The sequence below is a fragment of the Cynocephalus volans genome, chromosome 15 (assembly GCF_027409185.1).
Source record: "Cynocephalus volans isolate mCynVol1 chromosome 15, mCynVol1.pri, whole genome shotgun sequence".
NCBI lineage: Eukaryota > Metazoa > Chordata > Mammalia > Dermoptera > Cynocephalidae > Cynocephalus > Cynocephalus volans.
The window spans coordinates 86,178,662-86,191,438 of record NC_084474.1 but is presented as its reverse complement, the minus strand read 5'-3'; the positions used below and the strand labels follow the sequence as shown (position 1 = coordinate 86,191,438).

The 12,777-nt window shown below is 49.6% G+C and overlaps 1 protein-coding gene across 1 annotated transcript in view; it reads right to left on the bottom strand.

Moving 5' to 3' along the window:
- TG (thyroglobulin) overlaps positions 1 to 12,777 on the bottom strand; it is a 241,191-nt gene that overhangs the window by 15,852 nt on the left and 212,562 nt on the right. Inside the window, exons 44-45 of the mRNA XM_063079279.1 lie at positions 5,660 to 5,841; positions 2,830 to 2,937 (exon numbers count right to left, since the gene is read on the bottom strand). Of these exons, the coding sequence (XP_062935349.1) occupies positions 2,830 to 2,937; positions 5,660 to 5,841 (290 nt within the window). The remainder of the gene's footprint in view (positions 1 to 2,829; positions 2,938 to 5,659; positions 5,842 to 12,777) is intronic.

Here is a 12,777-nt window from a genome sequence, read left to right as displayed (position 1 = left end):
TCAAGGGTTGAATTGTGTCCCCCTCAAAAACGTATGTTGGAGGGCCGAGCCCATGGCGCACTCGGGAGAGTGCAGCACTGGGAGCGACGCTCCCGCCGCGGGTTCGGATCCTATATAGGAATGGCCGGTGCACTCACTGGCTGAGTGCCGGTCACGAAAAAGACAAAAAAAAAAAAAAAAAAGTATGTTGGAGTCCTAACGCCAGGTACCTCAAATAGAACCTTATTTGAAGACAGGGTCTTTACAGACATAATCGAGTTAAGAGTGAGCCCTAATCTAATATGACTGTTGTCATTATAAAAAGAGGAAATTTGGACTGAGAAACAGACATGCACAGAGGAAGACGATGGAAGGAAGCATAGGAAGAAGACAGCCGTCCATAAGCCAAGGGACACCTGAGGCCACTAGAAGCTAGAGATAGGCCTGGGACACATCCTTCCCTGGAAGCCCTGGTGACACCTCAAGTTTGAACTTCCAGCCTCCAGAACTTGAGACAATATATTTCTGTTGCTCTAGGCCATCTAGTTCATGGTACTTTGTTACAGCAGCCTGTGAACCTGGCCCAGGTGGGGCTCGAGCACTGCAGATTCTGGCTGGAACCACATGAATGCTCTCCTTTTCTCTTGCTTTGACTGTTTTTGCATTCATGCAGCAGACGTATTTCTTTCTTCCTTTTTTTTTTTTTTTTACTACTGTACATTCTGGGGTCCAAAGGTGCATGCACATGTTTAAGGCTTGAACTAAGCTTGTTGTTTTAACACCTTTTGTTACAATCTCTATCATGAGAGGGAGGCAGGCATCTTCCTTTGGGTTCCTGTTTGGTTGCCAGACAAAAGGACCAGTGCACTGGGAGTGAATTCTTGAGCACCCTGGCTAAACTGCAGTGCTGATTCTCAGGGCGACTTCCCATGCTTGGCCTTCCTGGCCATGGGTGGCCACAGCCCACTAGATGGCGAGGCCCCTTTCATCTCCCAGCCGCATGGCTCTCTCCTGCATTCCTGCTCTCCCACATTCCTGCTCTCCCACATGCCTCCACACCAGGAGCCTGGCCTGCCATTTATTTTCCTCCCCTAAGCTGCAGGCAGTCGCTGGAATCTAGGAGGTGGATAGGGTTGAAATTTTAAGTAGTTCTAAGCAGAGAGACCAAGTGGTCTAGTGGGAAGAGAGCTCTGATGCTCAGAGAAGCGGTGGGTAAGAGGTTGCTCTGTACCTCCCCAGCTGCTTGTCCTTGAGGGGTTCAGGTTTAATTTCTGAACATGAGACTCTGCTTTGTTCTGAACATTTGTGTCCTTCCAAGTTTCATGTGTTGAAATCTAATTCCCATGGTGTTGGTATTAAGAGGTGGGGCCTTTGGAAGGTGACTAGGTCATGGGGGTGCAGCCCTCATGAATGGGATCCATGCCCTTATGGAGGAGCTTTAAGGAGCTTGTTCGTCCCTTTGACCATGGGAGGACACAGCTAGAAGGTGGCATCTGTGAAGCAGGGAGCAAGCCCTCATTGCACGTGACTCTTCAGGTGCCTTCTTCTTGGACCTCCAGCCTCCAAACTGTGAGTGACCTTTTCATGTTGTTTATAAATTGCCCAGCCCAAGGCCAAATGGAGGAAGACGCTCTCATTGGTAATAGGCATAACCGTTTGAACCCAACCAACCTCACAAGGATTCTGAATGCTTTTTTGGAGTGCTCTAAAACTTGAATCATCTCTTTGGGGGTAACCAGGTAAATAATGGGTGCTTTGGGCAAATTAGCATGCCTTGGGGACTGTATTAGTGTCTTGTGGCTGTTGTAACAAATGACTACACACTTGGTGTCTTAAAACAACAGAAATGTATTCCCTCTTAGTTCTGGAGGCCAGAAGTCCAAAATCAGTTTTGCTGAGTCCAAATCAAGGTGTCAGCAGGGCTAAACTGCCTCCGGAGGCTCTAGGGGGGATCTATTCCTTGCTCTTCCCACTCTGCTGGCTGCCAGCATTCCTTGGCTGTGGCCACATCCCTGCAATCTCTGCCTCTGTGGTCACAGGGCTTTCTTTCTTATGTGTGGCAGACCTCCCCCTGCCTCTGTCTTATAAAGATACTGTTATTGCATTTACGGCTCAGCCAAGGTAATCCAGGATAACTTCCTCATTCCTAATCTAATCACATCTGTCAAGACCCTTTCTTCCTTATAAGGCAGCACTTACAGGTTCCAGGGATTCGAATGTGATATTTTTAGGTGGTCATTATTTAGCCTACTATATGGACACTGCCAATTATAATGACAAATTATGTATGTTTATAAGACTTCCCTTGATGCCATCCAAAGTAACACAGGTGAAAGCCCTATTATGGGCTGGATAATTTAAGTTCCAGATAATTTTTAATGCCAACCCTGAGAGGGAAATTACTAGACTTATTTGATAGATGAGGATGCTGCAGATCAGAGAGGCAGAGGAGCCTGCCCAAGAGGGCACAGCTGGTGAAAGGGGGAGTTGGACCCTGCCTCTGACGCTGGTGTTCCTTCACCCCATCTTTCTGTTGCCCATAAAGTAGACCATGGACATGGGTAATTAATGCCCTTGACCCCAGATGGCATCACTTTTCAATGCTCTCTATGTCTTTTACTTTCCCTGTCTACAATACCCGAGATAAAGTGGCTATTACTATTATTCCCTTTTTCAGAAGATAAAACTGAGGTTTAAAGAGATTAAGTGAGTGTCCCATGTCATTGAGCCAGGACTTGTGCCTCAGTCCTGCCCTCTTTTCTCTGCTTCCCTATAAATCACAGCAGTGACGGGGACCCCTCCCAGACTGCTTGCTTTTCCTATACCTCTGTGGCCACACAGCCACCTTACCTGCTGTGGCCGTAGCTTGCAGGGGCATGGTATAGAAAGACTTTTCCTCGGGCCTGCCGTGCCCAGAGGATGGCCAAGTCGATCACGGGGCAGGTGATAAAGTAGTCCCTGGGGAAAGGAAGACAGAGGAAGAGTATTCTGTGTAGCTCTCTGGACAGCTGTGTCAGGCAAGGGCTTCACCAGGCAAGCGGTCCCTTGGCCCAAGCCCCCCTGCGCAGGCCTGCAGAGAGTGCCCGCCCGCATGCCCCAGTGCTCCTCTCCAAGGGGCCCTGCTGCCACGTTCATGGAAGAGCCAGGCACGGCATGTTGTCCTCGCTTGTTTATGATGGGCCACAATTGCAAACTGTCCATGCGATGCCCGTGGGATAACATCTTCCCGGAACATCAATTCTACTTAAAGACTTGGGAGCAAAACACTTTAGAGTGAAACAAATGCGGTATACTGTGAGATGGAACATAAAATCATTGAGCATTTTAAAAGGAAAAGGGAACCTCAAAGATATTTCACGCATATGATACCCTCAGACAGTGACTCTCCACCTGGGATGATTTTGCAACCTCCACCCCCAGGGAACTTTTGGCAATGCCTGGAGACATTTTTGGTTGTCACAACTTGGGGTGGAAAGGTTGCTGCTGGCATCTAGTGAGTACGGGCCAGGGGATGCTGCTAAACATCCCATCAGGTGCAGGACAGCGCCCACAACACAGAGTTTTCCAGTCCAGAATGTCAGGAGCAAGGAGGCTGAGAGACCCTGCCCCAGACTCCCAGAGCTTCCCGTGTGCTCCCCTTCAGGGCTAACGTAGCTGAACTGAAGCACCGGCTGCAACGGTGGTGCCCGCGGGGGTGGCGCTCGGGCTGCACGAGGCAGGTAGGCCCTGCTAGAGTCACTAGGCCTGGGCTGAGCTGGGCCCAGCAGGCTCTGAGTGCCATCTACATTGCTGAGGGAAGGTGAGATACGAGCAGCCCTTCACCTCCTTGAGTTTCTGTCTTCCCAGCTGAGGGATGGGGTCAATGGGCCCTACCCGCAGAGATTTTGTGATGGCCAAGTCTGGTGACACCCTCAGTAAGGAGGTCCCTCAGTCCCTCAGTAAGGAGGGTGGCCCACCCCGTTGTGTGGTCACCGAGACAAGCACCTGTGCTGAGTCTGTGGGCAGAGTGTTCATAGGTGGGGCTGTAGGTAGGGTGGGGCCAGCCATGAGGGTCTTGAAGGGCAAATGGTGGCAGAAGTGCCTCATCTTATGGTCTCCTGAGGGGTGAGCAAGACAGAGAGGCTCAGACCTGCAGGAAGAGTCACACACTGGCAGCCCAGCGGAGGGACACTGCTGAGGGGACTGGAGGCAGGGAGGCCGGCAGGAGGCCAGTACTAGAGTCTGGCCAGGAAAGGATGAGGGCCCAAACTAAGGTAGGCCTGGAGTCTACCTCCTCAGTGAAGCCCCCCTTGGTTACACTGCCTCCCCCTGGATCTCAGCATTTACCCCAGTGCACGGGTTGTTCTTAAAGCCAGGTAAAGGCACAGCTGAAGCAAGAATCCAGGTTTCCCAAACTCTAGTCCTGAGCTCTTTCTACAACATGGACCTGGGCCAGTGCTGACTTGATTATAAGCTTCTCAGGGTTAGGCACTGGACATCTGTGAGTTCTCCAGAAATAGGGCTGGGCCTCCAGAAATAGCTGTTGGTTGTTTGGTTTCAAGTGGAGCTCTCTACTAGAGAAAATTAAAGCCTTTCTGGTCCCCAAGATCCAAGTGGGTGGTATGAAGTTTTATTCTGAGCTAGTGACCCTCAGATTGGAAACCACAGACTCTAGGGTGGAGAGACCAGGCAGGGCAGTGGGTCTAACACCCTCCACTCCATCGCTTCCCAACAGTCAAGTCCAGCAGAGGCATCTGAGCCTTGACATCAGCTCTGTTCCCAGGATAAAGACCAAAAGGAAACCACCTCTATCCCAACCACACCCCTCCCACTTGGAGGGGATGCCTGCAAAGGAAACTGAGCAGGTGTCAGAGGCATTGAGAGGCTCAGAGGTGACCCACGAGTTGGAGTCCCCACTGTGGTCTTACCCCCAGGGGCCTCTGATGGAAGAAGGAATGGAACCCTGCTTATTTCTTTATTTTCATCCAAAAACCATTCCTTGCACATCTGCTACGTGCTCATGATATACTGGGAGTAGGAGCCAGGCTAGTCCTACAATAGCAGTGGAGATGGAGGATAGTGCTGTGGGAGAGGGACGAGGGGGACAGTACGGCTGGGGGGCATCAGGACAGGCTTCCCCGAGTGGAGTGAGTGAAGCTTGAGTGATGAAGGGGGACAAGGCACATGAGTAGTGGGTGTAAGGAACAGCAGCCCACAGGGACAGGGCCTGCATGGCCATCGTAGCCCTGGGCTCCTGTTTGAGGTATAACATCAGCACAAAACTGTCCCCTGCCTGGGCCTCCATTTCCCATGTGCAAGGTGAATGCTGGCTATACAGTCGAGTCAGCTGGGGGAGCTTCTGCCAATGCTGGTGCCTATGGGCCTGTGGGTATGACATGCAGCCGGGGCTGAGGGCACTGGGTTGGGTGACCAGGAGGCCGGGCGTGCAGCAGGCATTGTACGGAGTGTACAACAGCGCCCCTGGCGAGGGCTTTGTCTCTGCCCTCCCATGGCTCCTGCACTGCCTAGGAAGAGCTGGGGACACCCCACATGCACCCCAGGGCTTCCCCTCGGCAGGTGGTCACCCCAGGTTGAATGAATGAAGCAGAGCAGACTGCAAGCACAAAGTCACATGCCTGCACTTCTCATTCATGATCTGAATGTCAACTGGATCCTGGCATGCTCTCCCAGCATGGCTTACCGGGTGGCATTCTCCAGAGCCCGGGAGAAGGAGGCGTAGTCATCTGTGGAGTGTTCCAGGGAGTAATACCACGTGGCGGCAGCCAGGACACCTGCGTCTGAGTCCTCGCCACCCAGGGAATTCTGCAGTGCCTGGTAAAAGGCTGTTTTGCTACTGGTCCGGCCTTGACTTTCCTCAAATTGCTAACAAAAAGAAAAAAGACATGAAGTTCCCCAGTCAGATTCTGAAGAGCCCAACTGAGTCCCTCAAATGCTTGTTCTAGAATCTTCTCTCTGGGAAGCAGAGGAATGTGGCATTAAGTGCATGGGCACATGGAGCCAGACCGCCTGGGTTTGAATCCCAGCTCTGCCTCATCCTAGCTGTGTGACCTTATAACAAATGGCTATACCCCTCTGTGCCTTCCTCTCCCATCTGAAATGGGAGCACCTTCCATGTGGGGATACGAGAAAGACTGAAAGGGTTGATACACGTGAAGGGCTTAAGATGGTACCTGGCACTTAAAAAATGCTCAATCAATGTGGGCCATGATAGCACCCTGTTAACAGATCACACCCCTGGGCTGCTCTCAGACAGCTCACGAGTGCCAGTGCTCTGGTGTGGTCAGGAGAGCTCAGTCATCACTCTTGGGATGCTTTATGTGCACTCTCGTGCAGACACACGTCCCCTGCCCCCAGGGCCCACTGCCAACCGGGCCTGGGGAAACGGCCATGAGCACGGGTCAAGCTCCCTGTCTCGTGGGGCTCATGCCCTAGTGGGTGGAGATGGAAAATAAGCAAACAGATGTACAGTCCATCAGGCAGCAGGGGCTGTGGAGGAAAATGAGGCAGAGAAGGCTGGGGCCAGGGGCTGTTTTACACACGATGGTCAGGAAGGTGTGCGCTGCTGCCTGGGGGATGCGTCCCAGATGGGAATGACTTGTTCTTTCACTCTCTGTTTCTCTCTCTCTCTACCTATCTGTCTCTCTGTCTTTATCTTTCCTTCCTTCTTCCCTCCCTCCCCTGCCCTTCCTTTCCCTTTCTTTCTTCCTTTTCTTTCTCTCCTTCCTTCCTTTCTTCCTTCTTTCCTTCTTTTTTTCTTTCCTCCTTCCTTCCTTCTTTCCTTCCCCCTCCCTCCCTTCCTCTCTCTCTCAACTCCCTCTGTCCTCCCTCCCTCATCCTTTCCTTCCTGCCCTGGCTTTGCTGCTGTCTGCACTGTGGGAGTCTGGTGCAGACCATTTCCTTTCCCCAGGGCTCAGTTTCCCCATTTCTGAAGACAAGGGCAGCAGAGTGTCGGCAATGCTGAGCGTGTGAGGCCCAGCCTCCTCGGCCCGGCACAGCCCTTTGATATGTGCTTACATATTTTCAGGATCTTATGTAAACAGTGAAACGTGCTTATCAGCACACCCTGGTGTGTTTAAATTGCTTCTCTAGGGCCGACCCTGTGGCGCCCTCGGGAGAGTGCGGCGCTGGGAGCGCAGCAGCGCTCCCACCCGCGGGTTCGGATCCTAAATGGGGATGGCTGGCACGCTCACTGGCTGAGCGCGGTGTGGCTGGTCACAAAAAAGACAAAAAAATAAAAGTAAAATAAAAAAATAAATTGCTTCTCTAAACATTTCCAAGCACACGGGACCTTTGATTAGAATTCGAGGACTGGGTATGATCAGTAAACAGCCCCTCCTGGGTGAGGACATTCTCTCTTCATGGCATGGGCTGCCTTGCAGCCTGACTTAATGAGGACAGACTGGACCAGGTCGGTGTAATAACTGATCAAAGACCCATCCGCTGGCGGCTCCAGGCCAGCTTCAGAGGAGACCGAGGGCTGATGTAGGGAGAGTGTACAAAGAGGGCTTTGTCTTAGTTCCATCTACTACATTTTATTTCTTGGAAAATAAGTCTGAAGCAAATATTACAACATATTAATATCTGTTAAATCTGAGTTGTGAATACATCATACTAGAGCCTTTCAAATGTTTTTGACCATGATCATGTGAGAAAGATATTCTATACACACACTCTCACTCTCAGATCCGAAAGAACGTGCATGAATAACCTTCATACTATTTTATCTTACTGTATACAATACTCCTGATAGTTTCCATTCTATTCTATTCTGTTCTAATCTAGTCTACTCAAAAAATGCTTACCTGCAATCTATTATGTTGACTTCACAACCTACTAATAGTTTAGGCAAAAAACTGCATTATATTATTCTCTGTCCTTTTGTGTTTGAAATATTTCATAACAAAAAAAGATATTAGTAACCATTTGTATACCTCCTATTATTTCCAAACTTTGTCCTAAACATTTCACATGTGTGTTTTAATGAAGCATCCAAATGACCATGCAAAGTGGGCATCACATTATCCCATCTTACAAACCAGCATGCTGAGGCCGAGAAAATCTACACGGCTGGTTTAGTATCACACAGGTAGAAAGTACAAGCTGGGACTGAGTCCCGGGTCTTACTGTAACTTAACCATGACCTCACATGAGAGCTGTGGACACGGGAACCTCAGCAAACGGCAGGATGGAAAGTCTGCCTTCGGGGTACTTAACCCAGAGCAGTGAAAAGACCACTGAGTTTGGAGTCAAAATTTAGGGTTCAAGTGCCAACTGCCAAATTTGGGGGGACCTTGGAAAAGACATTTTACCTCTCTCTTAACCTTATATCTTTAAAATGGGCATGATGGTATTGACACAGCCCTGTTTTTACCTCCCATGAAGAACAGAACAGCCATCTGCAAAGTGGTCTGCTGCAAGTCATGGCTGCTTTTTTGTGGACGCCGGATAAGAGGAGCCAGCAGGGCTCAGTGCTAGGATCAAGGGCCTGGACTCAGCAACCCAAGTTTGGATCCCATCTCTTGCATTTCCCAGCTGTGTGACTTTGGGCAAGTCACTTAACCTCTCCGATCCTCAGGTTCCTCACGGGCAAAATGGAGTTAATTGAAATCTACCTCACAGTGTTGTTTTGAATATAGAAGCAACTTCTTAAAGTACCTAGCTCAAAGTCTGACATACAGAATTTAATAAAAGAGATCTATTTTTATTATCCATGGGTTTCAATGGCTTCAATTAGAAAACCGAACTGAAGGATGAACACAAGACCCCAAACCACTTTATTAAAAGAGGAAAACACAAAACATGCTATGTGCATCTGTCTTCATAGAAGAAAGCTCCCTCTTGCTTTTATTTCTAAGATGGCTCAGAGATGTCACGTGCTGTATTCACAGTCACACAGTCAAGTAACTTGCAGAGATGAGGAGCAAACCCAGCTCTGCCTTGTCCTTGCCACCCCAACAAATTGCCGTTGACCCTTCCATTTCTGTAACTCCTGAGAACTAGGCTTCTGAAATGATGCTAAAGTGCCCCAGGCAGTGTGAGCAGCACTAAGTTTTCAAATGCCACATATGCTCTCTTACTTTCAAGCCTTTGCACACACTGTTCCTTCTGCCTAAACACCTTACCCCTAGTTTGCTCGGATAATAGCTATTGGACTAGGACTGTGCTTTTAACTTCAATGTGTATCCAAGGAGCATGGAAATCTCGATAAAATGCAGATTCTGATTCAGCAGGTCTGGGGTGGAGCCTGAGAAAGTGCATTTTAACAAGCTCCCAGGGGCCGAGCCCATGGCGCACTTGGGAGAGTGCGGCGCTGGAAGCGCAGCAACGCTCCTGCTGCGGGTTCGGATCCTATATAGGACTGGCCGGTGCACTCACTGGCTGAGTGCTGGTCACAAAAAAGACAAAAAAAAAAAAAAAAAAAAAACAAGCTCCCAGGCGATGCGGCTGCCACTCCTCTGGGGACTTCACCACAGTGGCAAAGTGCTAGAGCATCCAGGTTTTGCCCCGGAGTTATCTCCTCCAGGAAGCAGGACAGACAATGGTTGAAAGGGTGGGTTCTGGAGTCAAACCACCTGGGTTCCAAACCCGGTTCCACCCTTGAGTTCTGGGACTGTGAGCGAATTGCTTACTGTCTCTGTACTCAGTTTCCTTATTTGTACAAGGTGGATAGTTTAAAAAAAAAAATGCCTACTGCATAGAATTACTGTCATGTCCCAGTGAAACATGCATATAAAGGATTTAGCATAGTACTTAGCACATGGTCAATAAATGGGAGTGGTCATTATTAACTTGTCCCAAGCCAGGGCAGAGGTCTGTGGGCCATCAGGACCTTGTGCTCAGTTCATTTGCCTACTGCTCCAGATCTACCATGTAGCAAAGGCGCAGGGATCGTATCAACAGCCATAGTGCTCAGGACAGTGCCAGACACTTCACAGGTAAATATGTGCTGGATGAATGAATAGAGCAGGCACTAACATTTGTAGAGGCAATGCAGGCTAGAGGCTGAAAGTAGGACTTTACAGTTAAACCTCTTGGGTTCAAGTCCCAGAGTTGGAAGGATCTGGGCTTGGATGCTAACTTTGCCACTTCTTAGCTGTTTGAACTTGGGCAAGTTACTAAATTCCTCTGTGCCTCTGTTTTCTCATCTGTAGAATGAGCCCAACAGTGTTATCCTCCTTATAAAACTGTCCTGACGTTAAATGAGATTAAGCCTATAAAGTGCTTAGCACCATGTCTGTTGTTATTGTTGCTAGATATTGTAGAGTCAACCTTGAGCCCTGTTCAGACAGGCCAGGGAAAGTCCATGTCTTAGAAAGAGAGGCCTGCACTGCTTGTCTCCATGGACTGTGTGGGCCCCGACACTGGGAGCCCCGCTTCCAAACCACTGCTAAAAAATGACTGTCCTCACCTTAAGGACAGAGCCTCCTTCATGGGGTCTGTGGAAACTCTTTCCATGATGAGGTAGCTTTTAAGAGTACTGGGACGCCAAGCTCTGGGCGTCACTATAGGAAGTGCCTCTTACATAAAAGGGTCTAAACAGATCCACAGTTCAGAAGCTGAAGGGAGGGGTCCCAGTTTATGCTTCCCCGAGACTGAGAACAGAGTTCCACATTTAAAGGAGATCTGAGTGGCTAGTTGGGAGTGGTCTTGTTGACTGGTCAGTATTTTAGAGATGGCCAGAGTATGGACAAACCCCACGGGGCACAAGGCAATGTGAAGGGGCACATTTTCAGCAAGACCAGGGACCCATATCTCTCCATTCTTGGCGAGGACCAGAGCACAGATGCTGTTGCTAGTTTAATTAGAGAGTCAGTGGGGGGGTGAGGAGCGGGCAGCTGGGGCCACCATGTGACTGCAAGCGCTGACTTCCAGGAGCTGTAATTACAGGCCAGATCTGCCTCACACGGTGGGTTTGTTACAGGCAGCCACTACTGAAGGGGCTATCCAGAACTGGCAAGTCTTGCTTGTATGTTTTTAAAAGACTACCATAACATGTCCTAAAGAAAATTGGAGCCCCTGGGAAACAGTGAGAGATTGCGAAGGGCTCAATGTCATCCTAAACGCCCTGTGGCCGAGTGGATTAAGCATGAAATTTGGCATTTGAGAGACCTAGGTTCAAATATTGCTCTGGTGTGACCTTAGACAATTCCTCTCCAATGAATCGATCTGTTCAGTGCATTGACGTCTCTGTGCCTCCATTTCAGATGGGGCTGATGTTAGAATTAAATGAATTAATTATAAAGTGGCTGACACACGGGAAACAACACATACCACTTGTCTCTCCCTTCTAGTTATTAAGTTATTAAAAATAAAATCAATATGTCAGGTGAGAACTGCCCCTGCACTCATGCCAAGTGGTGTCATGATGAAAACACTGTGTTGCAGGCCCTTGGTCTTCAGTTCAGCATTCATTCAACAATGATCTGTTGGATGCCTACACGTGCCAGGAGCAGCTCTGGGCATTGGGATACGTCTGTGAACCAACAGGTTGTTCTCTGCCCTCATGCGCCTTCCAGTCTAGAGGGGAGACTGACAATATGCACACATCTTTGTGATGTCGACTATATGGGAGGAGCGAGGCTGGGGGAACGGGAAGTGCTGGCCTGGAGGTCCTGATACGAGGGGCTCTTCTGCCTGCTTCACCATGGTGTTCCCAGCCCCGCTATGCACTCGGTGAGCAGGTCTACGTGGGGGTCTCCATTTATCCACCCCTCATTTACTCCTTGCTGCACAAGCATCTGGCCCTGCCCTCCCCGACCCAGATGTCCCCCATCAAGGTCACTGATGGCCTCATGGTAGCCCACCAGTGCACCCTGCCACTGCTCCCCAGCCCCTTGATTTGAGGAACCCTCCCATCTCCTTTCCCTAAATGGGTCAGCCTCAGGCTCCTTTTTGGAAGCCCCTGCTATCTCTGCCCATTTGTGAATGCCAGAGGCCCCCCGCTGCCAGCCCTTCCTCCTCTCCCTCCCTTTCTGTCCACACTTGCTTGTGGGGTGGTGCCATGTCCTCTCTTCGCCTCGTCAGTGACCTGTAAGCTAACGATTCCTAAATCTCTCTCTAGCCTGAACCTCAGAACATTTTATATCCAAATATCTGCCACCTCCTGGAAATCTCTTAGGCCCCTCCAACTCCATGTGTGCAGTTTAACTGCGTCAACTACACGTGTTCTTTTTCTAGAATCATCTTCTCCTATTTCCCTATCCTCAGTGACTAAGACCAGCACCAAGTTACCAGACTGAAAAAAAGATGTTTCCTAATTCCTCTTACTTCCCCATCTCCCAGCATCCTCCTGTGCTTCCTTCTTGACGCTTCTTCTGAGGACATTCTAACCCAATCCCCTTGTCCACCCCTGCCGCCCTATCCTAGTTCATGCTCCCATCAGTCCCTTCCTCATCCCGGGACAGAACAGGATGCTGCTCTGTGGGGTTGGGGCTTTGGGGGAAGAGTGCTTGGTACACAGAAGGCCCTTCATCAATTTTTGTGCCTTGGTTACTCTCAGAGTTTTGCAACATGGTTATGACATCACAGGCTTGAGAAGAAAAATACTCAGAGCAGAGTCCCCAGAGGAAAAACGGAAAGCCTATCAGAGTTCCCCTTATTCTTGCAAGACTATATGAATGGATGAATGAATGAATCAATAAATGCCCCCAGAATTTTCTCAAGGTTGGAGGTAGATGGAGACCCAAACACCCATTTGTTCATTTGATGGACAGAAATGGAAGATGAAGAACTGAGGGCTCCACACGAACACGATGCAGTTCTCACCATGGAACAGAGCCTGGGAAAATGGGGGAGAGG